Here is a 12,096-nt window from a genome sequence, read left to right as displayed (position 1 = left end):
GCTGTATTATGAAATAAAATTCACAAAATAAATCTCCCTGATTTCGGTTTTAACTGGGAGAGGCCTAATTGAAACTATTTATTAAGCTCCTATGACAGACGCCATGCAACTATAACACACTTACTAAAGTCTTATAAAATATGCTCTTTTTATTGAATTTGGAGGATGCTGTTCATTTAATTATGAGTGAATAGTGGTTTGCATTATGACCTCAGGAGTATTATTAGGAGTCATTTTCTCCATTTGGAACTGAAGATACTAATTACTGTTATTTCTCTCCCTCCTGGGGATTTCTCTAATATTAATTAATGGTCACACATTTTAATGCTGTAAATGAACTAAGAAACTTGAAAAGTGAACCTTTTGTAAATCTACTTAAAAACACAAATGGACATAAAGCAAAATGCCACTTGAAAAGTATTTACAGTACCTTAAATGACAACCATTCGATAAATGTAACTACCTATGCTAATATGCTCTATCTTCAACTTCTGCCTTTCTTTCTTTCAAAAGAACTTCAGAGAAACATCTGTGCTTTCCAATTTGATCTGGGCTCTCAGGAATCCTTTTATGTGCCCTTGGACTTCCTTTTCCTTCTCATGCAGTGGCTATACAAAACTCTCAACAGTCTTATCAAGTCTTTACCTCCCCCTACTCAGGAACACTCAAAAAATGACCTTATTCCAAATCTCAGACAGGAAATCCAAGGTAGAATTTCTTCAACTCTGTTGCCTCAATGCAAAATTACTGATATCTGCCTCATCAGCATCACTGTCTCTCTACTCTCGGGTACAATTCAGATCTACTCCTGTCCAAAGTGAAAATCTCCTCCTGCATTCAGGATTTTATTCCATTCTGTTGTTCATGAGACCCTGCCTCATCAATTAGTCCATGTTTCCTTGTGTTTTAATCCAAACTTCTCTCCTAACAGTTTATAAGTATGTGTTCCCATCTTTTAAGATAAAATTCCCTCAATCCTAAGTCACCTCTTTGGCTATTTGGTCAGACTCTCTTTCTGCTTACCTTTAGAGCCAAGCTTCTTGAAAGAATGCTGTTTATTTACATTATCTACTTTTCTATCCCCTATTTACCTCTGAGCTCGCTACAAGCTGACTTCTGTACCTGTCACTGCTCAGAAATGCTCAGGCAAAAGCTTGCAATAACTTCATAATCATCAACTCCATAGAGTCATTTTCATCTCGATTTATTGCAAATGGTATAAGGGAATAATCTAATACTGTATTTTTTGATAGGACTAGACAATTGTTCTTACACTATTAAATGCAATCCCTACCAAAATCCTAATAGGGTGTTATACTGAAAAGCTTTTCCTAGATGCTAAATATGGAAGAGTAAAAACTAAAAATATCCAAATGAATTTAAAAGTTAAGATTACCAGCTATCAACACTTAAGTCCTCATAAAACCATAATAATTAAAGTAATGTGGCATGGGCACAGCAGTAAAGTATTTAAGGCCTCATTTTTCTTCATTGCTCCTATATTATCTGCTGTTAACAACTCCCTTCTCTTTTGAGTTCCTCCCTCTGTTTCTGTCAAATTCTTCTACTTGGGTTGGTTCATACCTTTCATTCCTCTGTTCCTTTTCCCCCTTTCTTTTCTTCTATCTATTCCAAAGATTCTGTTTCAAATGTCTTCTTTTCTTACTCTACACACTACCCTGGGAAAGCTCAGGATTTCTCATTGTTTTAACTCTCACTATCTACCTAACACTCTACTTCTCTTCTTCCTTCCCAAGTAAGATTCTTAGAGTTTAGGGCATACATGTATTCTCCACCTCCTCAATCATTACATAAAAGTCCACCGTGAAGGCTGCCAATGACCCACGTGTTGCCAAATCCAGGGCATACTTCTCTCTCTTCATTTTATACTATTACTCCTTAGTATTCCCCACACTTGGCCACACTGCCCTTTTTGGGATTCTGTAATGTGACACTGATCTAGCTTCCCTCTATTCTCTTTGGCTATACCTCGATTATTCAAAAAGGGTTCTTGCATTCTACTTTACTTCAAAATGTTGAAGAGTCAGTCCTAAGCATCTTCTTTTTTTTCTTTCTTTCTACATTTCCTATGTGCATGATCTCATTCATTTTGCCAGCTTTAAATTCTGTATCTTAATGCTCATGACTCCTAATTTATAGCTCTAGCCTGAACTCTTGCACTCAATCTCCAGCTCATATATCTAGCTGCCCTCTTGATATCTCCACTTCAATTTCTCACAGGTAGGTTAACCATTAGGATTTCCAGATAAAATAAAATCCATATAAAATAATGCATATAAACCACATATAATATTTTAGTATTAGTATGTAATATTTATCACAAACTTACACTAAAACATTATTCATTGTTTATATAAAACTCAAATTTAATTGGGAATCTTGTTTTTTTATGTGCTAACTTTGGTGACTCTAGTTAAATTTATGTCCAAAATGGAACTCCTGATTTTCTCTGCCCTACTCTTAAAACCATTCTCTTCCATTTTTCTTTTTCTTCACCTCTCACATCAAATTCATCAGGTCCTATCGTTCTATCATCAAATGTATCTCAAGTTTAGCCACTACTCTCCATTCCCATGGCTGGCATTCTCTCTTACCTAGACTAATTCAATAGACTTCTTATCATTTCCCCCACTTTTACACTTGTCCCTTACTAATCTATTCTCTACAGAAAAGCTAGAGAAATTAGTTTAATATCTAAATGGGATCATTTATTCCCTGCTTCAAATCCTTCAGTGGTTTCTGATGACTATACTTCATAAAATGAAACTCTTTATTGTGGCCCATAGACCTCTGAATGACTGGCACCTGACTATCTCTCTAAACTCCTCCTTCCACTCTCCTGCTCTATTTGCTGGTTTCCTTCAGTTCCTAGAACACTTCCAGTTTCTTCACACTTTGGCACCTTCACAGATGTAGTTTTCTTTTCCTGGAATACTCTCCTGTACCTATTCTTCCTCCTCCCCCTCCTGAATCTCCTTGAGACCTCAGATTTAATGACGCTGCCTCAGAAAAGTTTTCCTAAACAATCCATCTAAATAGAGTCTCCCCAACCCCATTAATCTCTCCAACCCTATTATCTTTTCTCATTTTATTTTTCTACTCTCATTCGTAGCACTTATTAGTATTGCATGTATTAATTTATTTACTCATCTTTACCCCACAATATTATAAACTCCATTCACAGGATCACAGACCATGCCTGTGTTGTTCACCATCCAAAAACAATGCCTGGGAACTTAGCGCATCCTCAACAGACTGAATGAATGAGTGAATGACTTACAAACCTATTTCTGTGGTGCCAGACCCATATGTCTAACATCGTCAGCCAGCTCAACAATTTAATTTATCTCAATTGCTTATAGAATGAAGTCCAAAATGCTTAGCCAGGTTTTTTGAGGATCCATATTGAAGTTTTTGAATTTTCCTGAATGTATTACATGCTCCCTAACATCTTTGCATCTCTCTCTCTGCCTAGCCTACTCTTCTTACTTCTTGTCAGTGCGACCAGTAAAATTCATTCTCAAGTGTTACTTCTTTGAAGTTTTCCCAGACCTCCCCTTAACCACTCTTATTTTTATGCTACTATCATATTCTGTACCTACACGGTATTAATAGCTAACACTTATTGAACATTTTTCCACAGGTCATTAATTGTAATAAGTTTATAAAGATACCGCATATTTCAATCTTCACCATAGCACTATGCGATTAGATTTATTATTGTCTCCATATCACGGAGGAGAAAACCAAGATAAAGAGAGTTTGGTGACTTACCTAAGATTTAAGAGCTCTTATGTGAGAAGCCAGAAAAGGCACCAAGATGGTCAAACTTTAAAGTCTGTGACTTTAATCACTATTCTCCAATGCCTCGCAAGTATTCATCACACTGAAGTTCATGTATCTTCCATTTCCTTACATTTATTTCTCCATTAGATTGTGAGCCTCTTCTTGGCAAGTCAGTATTAAAATCACCTTTGTAAACCCAGCTAAATATTCATGAATAGTTAATGAAGGCATTAATTTATAATTGTGCAGAGTCTTTTGCTTACATAATATTTGAATAGGCTTTAAAAAATAAAGGTCCGATAAATTCAGAAAAAAATGACTAGTCTCTTACAAAACTTTTCAAATAGGAAGCAATTCAGTATGAGTACATTAATTTTTTTTTAAGTTATTTTTAGCATCCTTGATAGGTAACTGCCTTTACCATTAAAAAGAGCATACATAAGCATAAATGTCTTAAAGGGGAAATGGAGCTTTGGTAACCACTAAGCGTTTTACTTCTAAGGCGTATACAAATATGAGATAATCGCTTTAGCTGCTCTTCATTAACTCATAATTAGCTGCTGCCACCAGCTGGAGTACGAGATTATTCAAGTGATATTTTTTAAGAAGCACAGAAAGAGACCCTTCAGCTAAACTATTTTCTGCCACAGTCCTGCTCCCCACCATCGTACTCTTACTGCCACCCTGACACCCACATATATTCACACCCATCCTCGTAAGCCATTATATGTGAGTTGCTCCTTGGGTTAAGTCATTAAAAGAAGCCATTAAAATGAAAAATTATATAGTCACACAAATGAGCAGAGCCAAGGAACATATAAAGCCATTAAAATGGTGCCATGTGAGCACTTAATTTATTCAGCTAACTAGCAGACACCTAGCAAGAATAAATAAAGCATAAGACATATAAGTTTCAATGAGGCATAAAGTAATGAGGAAGAAAGAAGAATGTACACAGGCCTAGAATTTAGATTACTACAATGGGGCCAGGGTTGGCTCGGTCGGCTTTTTAGAATTTAAGATAAATACCTGCATTGTAACCATATGACAGATAGTACAGCACAGTAGTTAAGACCTATAATGAGTTACGAAGTCAAACGGACCTGAAGGTGAACCTTAGCTTCCCCAAATAACACTGGATTGTTTTTTTTTGTTGTTGTTGTTAATTCTCTACACTTCAGTTTATTCAAATACAAGCTGAGGATAGTACCAGCTTAAATGGTGGCTATAAGAACCCTATAACTCCAAAGGTACACCACATCACGTTACACGATTTCATTTTGATGACAGCACTTACTATCAGCTGATACTTCTCTTTATTTTCTTATTGCCCATCTCCACCAGCTCCACATTGGAATATTAGCTCCTTAAAGGCACAGATCTTGTTTGCCTGTTCATCATTGTATTCTCAGTATGGGTACTAGTTCCAAACACTAAGTAGATGCTTAGCAGTTGATGAATGAAAAGAAGGAATGGAAGGAGGCAGGCAGAGAGGAATGGCATAAGAAGAAAAGGTGAGAGGAAAGGATAAAAAATGATGTGCTAAAATAAAATTTTAATGGTGAAATTGTGGTAGTGAAGGTTATGATTAAATAATTATATTAAAACCATTTCCCCTCATCATACAGAATTCTACAAAATCGCTTTTATGGGCTCCATATTTAAAAGCATGGACGACCTAACCCAATTTTGAACCTTTGACTGTTCCCAGTTTGTTTGAACTATCAATAATGCTATGATAAATACATATGAATATATGTAAGTCCTTATGCACATTATGATTTCTTTAGTACAGACTCCTAGAGTAAAACTACTGTGCATTTTTAAGTTTTTTACACATAATTCCAAACTTTATCTAAAAGTTGCTACCACTTTACACAACCATCTGCAGTGGATGGGAGCACCTAAATTCCTAATGTCTTCACCAACACAGAGAATATTGTTATAAAAGTATGTCTTATTATTTTAATTTGCATTTTGTAATTATTCATGGATGTAGAGAATACATTTTTATGTTTTTAAATTCCTTATGAATTTTGCCTATTTTTCTATTGGGTATTTTTGTACACCTTATTTAAACCTGAGAGGGTTTATTTTTAGATTAACAATATTAATCCTCTACTATCGTATCATATTCAAAACATTTTTTTTATTTGCCTTTTAATTTTATTTTAATTCTTTAAATTTTATATTTAGTTCTAAAGCTCGCCCACAATAATTCAGAAATCTCTGTGACAGGAAAAAGTAGACATTCCTGATTGCTAATAAAAGTAGTTCTAAAAAAAAATAACCTACAAATGAGCTAAATAATTTCCATAATAACGAGAGAAAGAAAAGATTTAAAATTCTAAATTTAAGCTGGGAACTGAACTCTACTCAGAGCTCATAAAATATGTTCTTATTGACAAAATACATTGGGGGATGAAGTACGCTGGGATGGAGGCTGCAATTTTAAAAATCTAATTTCTTCTGGCACTTTTACTAACATATACCACACATATTTATCAGAAGAAAAGTGAAAATAAATAAGAATTGAAAGCACTACATTTTCTTTGAAATATACTTATATTTAAATATTTAGGAAAAAGCACCCGTTGAAATATATTTCAGACTTTTGCAAGTTCAAATACTTGAGAACTAGCTAATAAATTGGGGAATGAGATTGCTCCTAATAAATTCATTATTTCTTGGCCAGATATAGCATTCACTTTCTATAGAAACCCTGAATGTTGATATAATACTTCAAGAAGTAGGCTATCCCTAGGCAAAACGGATAATAGCCATGCTATCACAAAAGCCCTCTCACATCATATATCAGTAGCCTGCTTCCCTCACTACTTCCGTTGAGCCAGAAGCTTCTGGAAAAGGAGTGGCAAATATGAGCTAAGGATGTAATTAGTTTCCCTGCGAACACCTATGACTGCTAGTTAGCCGCTAAACAATCACCTTTCAGAATAAATCCATTAGCTACCTCAGAATCCCTTTAAACACAGTGTTCCAATAAACCGACAGGAGGTGGCAATTACGTTTTAGCATAAATTCCACTCGTTATTAGAATGACAACTAATCCTACTGAAACAGTAGCTGTACTTTAAACAGAAGCCCTTAAAGCTGGAAAGCTTTCAAGAGCCAAATATGTGAGGCCCTAACACTTTGGGGACAGTGGCATTGATGCTTGAGGTAGGAAGGCTAAGCCCACTGTGGGCACCAGGCCTGGCTGGCCCAAGGTCTGGCTGTGATCCAGGCCCATGGCTAGGAATAGGACCCCAGATTTAGAAAATATGTAAACATACTTCAGCTTATTGTATCATGCATGTGTGGCTGAAGGCCACTATTGTGCTCTGCTAGGTGTAGAGCCATGCAGTCCCCTGGAGAGCAGAAGGGGAGCACAAGAAAGGGGAGCAGAAGAAATGTGTGCAATACTGCGCTCACCCCCAATAGAACTGCACTTCTAGAAACAGAGGTGCGCTCCAAAATAAAGTTGGTGCCTGCCGTTTCATTCTCATGTCTGCCTCTTGTGCATTCTTCCAACTGGGCGTCTTACCATCGAACCTTCCCTTCTCGATCAGCTCAGCGCTGACACTTGGCATAGCCAACAGGATCAGCTAGGCCCTGACACCCACACTTCCTTGATACATTCTTTGCTACACCTAATTTTAATGCTGGGGCTAGCCCGCCTGTTCAGACCTCTGAATCCTAAAGATCATTTGGAAGTTATTTTAGAAAACATGATTATACTTCTCTATATTGCAAGTGTAGCATTTCAGGTTTCTTCATAGGTATGTTTAAATATAGTTCATGGAAAGAAAAATTATCCAAATAATATTAAGCACTATGTTTCAAAATCAAACATTTCATTATAAAATGATATAATTTTTACTTAGTTTTTGTCTTCTTACTCCCTATAAGGACAAAAGTGTGGAAGTAAAAGCTGTGATACTTTCTCCTTTGGTAACTTGGAATGGTCCAGAAATGTCTTCAATGAACGAGTCTCTACATATACATAAGACGTGAAAAATTTATCTCGCGTTAACTAGTATGATATGATTCTTCTTTGCAGATTTAATGCACCCCTAAAATGCTTACTACATTAATCAGGCCCGATTTTAGACTATATATACTGTTTCTGCCATGAAAAGCAGAAGTACTATTACATGCTACAATGTGGATGAGCTTTGAAAACATTAGCATTATGCTAAGTAAAAGAAGCCAAACACAAAAACTCACATATTATATGATTCCATTTATATGTAATTCCTAGAATAAGCAAATCTATATTGATAGTGGTTGCCAGGGACTGGGTACAGAGGTAAATGGAATGAGAAAAAAAAGTGCTATGTCTCCCTTTATTTCACCAAAATAAGCATTAGAACATCACAATTAGCCTAGTAGAATTTCATTTAAAAATCAATCACACTCTATATTAAGATATCTAATTCTCCAAACCAAAAATGAGCAATTATAAAATCCTTGTCAATTAAGTTCTAATTAAAAGGAAAAAAAACTATTACAGAAATGGAAGGGATGGTACAAATCATGTTCACGTTTAAAAAAGATTATTATTTTTTTCTAAACTACTAAGCTCAAACAAAACATGCTAAAATTTGCTAAGAATAAATCAAGCAAAAGATTATTTTCAGAAGTAGAATAGGCTGCTGTTCCTTCCAGTGTATCTTTTCTCTTTGAAATTTTCATTTGAAAGTAAATTGTACTAACATTTGACATTATTAAGCTGTAAGAAACCATACACTCTGTTCAGAATAGCTGGCAGAAAAATATGTTACTTATCATAATATTTGGTGGAAAATGTAGAAATAATTTAAAACTATTTAATGTTCAGGATCTTTAAAAACTGTGTTAAAATTGCTATTGTTTTAGAAGAACTCACTGGGTTCAACTTCATTCACAGTTTATTGACAGATTTAATCTTTAACCAAGGGCACAGGACAAATGTATGTAATTAGTTACCTTAATGATGGTGCCGAGTAAAATTTAATTTGCTCTTTGCGGTGTCATACTATAAGCCTCACCCCAAAATATAATAGAATCTAGTTTGTATTGTTCAAAATGATAAAATGTTAAATTAACCTTTGACCAATGATTGTTGGTGCTTAACAACTACGAAGTTGATATTTTAGGCACGAGTAAACTTAATTTAACCAAATGTACTTAAAAAAAAAAAAAAAAAAAAGACTTCCCTGGAAGAACAGAGCAACTGAAAGACATGAATTTCTAAATCATCTTATGTCTCTCAATATGATCACCTAATATTTCATTTTAGAACAGAGAACTGTCTGTTACCACTACAGAATATTTGCATGATGTACAAGATCAGCTGCTGCATTTGACACTGCCATCGCTTTTCCCATATTTGATTTGTCAGTGTCATTATTTATGTCAATTCACAGAAAAAAAATCTAATATAAATAAAAGAAGCCTTAAGTTCCCAAATTATCCATTTCTAATGGGCCTTAAATGAAATATAGTTTATATACTAAAAGCATTTAAGATGTCACATACCATGAATTCTGGTGAAATTGGATTAAAGAATATGGTTCACGTGGTGGAGAAAGAGGAAAGAAGGGACAAGTCTCAGATTCTAGCTAAGCCTCCTCCCCTAACCACTGTTCCTGGGCCCTCCCTCAGGATGTCTCCTTGCAGATGGGAGAGTTTATTCTGTCCTGGAATAAGACAAAATATAAATATATAAACATCTCAACCTCGCTGTGTTACATAGGTAACTTACAGTCTCTCAGAGGCTGGGTTTTCTTTTCTATAAAAACAAGAGGTTGTTCCAATCTAGTTCTGAAATTTCATCAATTTCTAAATAAAAACAGGAAATCAGTAAGAAGTTTATTTATATGTTCATTGACTTAATATTAACTTACTTCCTAAAAACATCCCCCTTTATTTATATGACACAATCAGTGAAAACTCACTATTTTCAAAAGATGACCACCTTAAAACTAGATAATGTCTAATTTATCTAATCCAACTAGTTTGTAAGTATAGAAATTTCACTAAATGACATGTAAAGTTATCTATTCTCATGAGAGACTCGTATAGTAACATTTCATATGAAGGGCCAGAGAAATTTGCAAGGTTAATAACTTTGGATATGTTAAGTAACATTAACAAAGATTAAGACATTGGTCTAACAAGAATGATCTTAGTTTTCTTTATACATAATATAGTATTGTACCCATCATATATCACTAACTCCATTTAGCATACAAATCATTGATTAAAATCAAATGCATAAAGAACTACGTGTTATATACAGTGTGTAAATGAATTACATTATGTAGAGAGATTTCAGAGCAATTTTTTAAATAGACTTTTCAATTCTACTTGCTTTACCAGTGACAAGCTTTTAAAAAACCAATTAATTTTACTAACTGTAACACAGGTTAGATATTTTTCAACTCCACTTCCCTGCTACTTTATCATATATACAATTTAACACATATTTAGTTGCAAAAGAAAGACAAATATTGGTTTAATGAAGAGCCATTTGCCTGTTTGCATTTTCTTTCTGACTTAAAGCTTGATTTTAATTTGTGCTATATGCTTCTGTTAATGAAACTGTTTAAAATAACTATTAAAGTCTATAACATTAACATGATGGATATAATCTCCCAGAATCTCAACAGAGGTTTTTGTTTGTTTGTTTTTGTTTTTTAATGTTAACTTGAGATTTTGTAATAGATGTCATTCACAGAGAGTTGTTTTCTTTTTTAAAAATTTCTAATGGGAAAAAATTTATACTTTCAATGAGCTCTATAAATCCAAATCCATTGTACAACTTTGTTAACAGGTAGGGGGTCATTCAAATTCAGAAAAGGTGGAAACTTTAGGCTTTGTTTTTCTTTCCAAATGCATAAATAAGTTTCTGAAAGCAAAAGAACACAAATTCTGACAAAACACTGGCTACATATAATTAATTGAGTGACCAACTGAAGACAGCTCCCCAGAAAGCTTTACCCTAAACATTTTAGTAGTTTGTCCACCCACTGACTGAGAAGCCTACAAATGCTTATACTATTCTTCAATTTCTCAGAGCAGAACTAAAGGACAGGCTCTTTTAAAAGCCATATAAGCTTTTAAGATCACTATTATTTGGGATACTAACTTAGGACCAACTATAAGGTCATGAATAAATTCTTTCTTCAAAGTGTAATGTGCTCAAAAATAGTTGAGTCTATTTACCATCTTCAAATATGGCTAAGAGAAATAAAAATGGAATATAATAAATATCACAAAGCTTTTGGATATGGAAAAATCAATAAAATATTGGGTACTGGCAGAATATGTTCTTCAAGAGGCCAAAGAGATGATGTAAAAGAGAGTCCTTTAAAGCAATAAAGTACTCAACCTCCAGGCTAAAGAAGGGGAAACATTCTGTAGAAGAAAATGTTACAATAAAGTTTCATATTTTTAATCCCTATTTCTCCTGGGGAGCTAAAAATATAACTTTCATAACTCTGTCCAATCCTATTGTAGAAAGATTTCTCTTAATAGAGAAGACACTGGGATTTGGGAAAACTCTATTTGCTTTAAAAAATAAGAGGTCACTTCATAATAAAAACGAAGATCATAACCAGGATACCTGGGTTTACCTTTGCTTTGCGAAAGTGGTAGACCACCAGCATGCTAACGAAGTCGAGCAGCATACACAGGGCTTGGAAGGAGATGATAGCAAGTCGCAAATACTTATCCTCTTGGACAAAGCAGGGGCTGTCATCAGCACAGTAGGGGCAGCCCTCCCTGCAGGGTAGGCAGACATGGACTTCTTCTGATACATCTTTTGCACTTCCTGTAAAATGGTGATCCGGACCCCTTCCTGAAAGTTCCAAATAAAACCACAGTGTCATTGCACCTCTGAGGCAGGTGAGACTGAATACAGAGTATAACACATCCTCACCTCTTCATTCTTTTTCCCTTTCATCACAGACCTTCTGTCAATCTTCTTGCTAGAGGAGAGAGTTATTTGCCTTTAGATTCACATATTTTTTTTATCCCTGTGATTAAAAAAAAAAAATGCTATTCAGTGTAATTGAGGAAAATAAGCAAAAATGGAAATAAAACTCTTCAAAGGCAGGAAACAGTGTTCTATTTTATATCATTACCACTCACCTAGTGATACTCCCTACAGCACAAACCACATTCCATAAATATCTGTTAAGGAATTAAGCAGAAGGAAGCCGCATTTTCCCTGTTCTAAGTAAGTACACATAACACAACGCTTCTGGAACTTCTTGACCTAGATGGCGCGGAATCCAAAATGAG

General features: G+C 34.8%; 1 protein-coding gene across 1 annotated transcript in view; it reads right to left on the bottom strand.

Moving 5' to 3' along the window:
• GPR158 (G protein-coupled receptor 158) overlaps positions 1-12,096 on the bottom strand; it is a 318,792-nt gene that overhangs the window by 115,823 nt on the left and 190,873 nt on the right. The window contains 1 exon segment of the mRNA XM_006907013.2: positions 11,427-11,650. Within this exon segment, the coding sequence (XP_006907075.2) occupies positions 11,427-11,650 (224 nt within the window).

Source organism: Pteropus alecto, unplaced genomic scaffold, assembly GCF_000325575.1.
Source record: "Pteropus alecto unplaced genomic scaffold, ASM32557v1 scaffold11, whole genome shotgun sequence".
Taxonomy (NCBI): domain Eukaryota; kingdom Metazoa; phylum Chordata; class Mammalia; order Chiroptera; family Pteropodidae; genus Pteropus; species Pteropus alecto.
The sequence above is the reverse complement of the archived record's forward strand: the minus strand, read 5'-3'. Positions and strand labels throughout refer to the sequence as shown.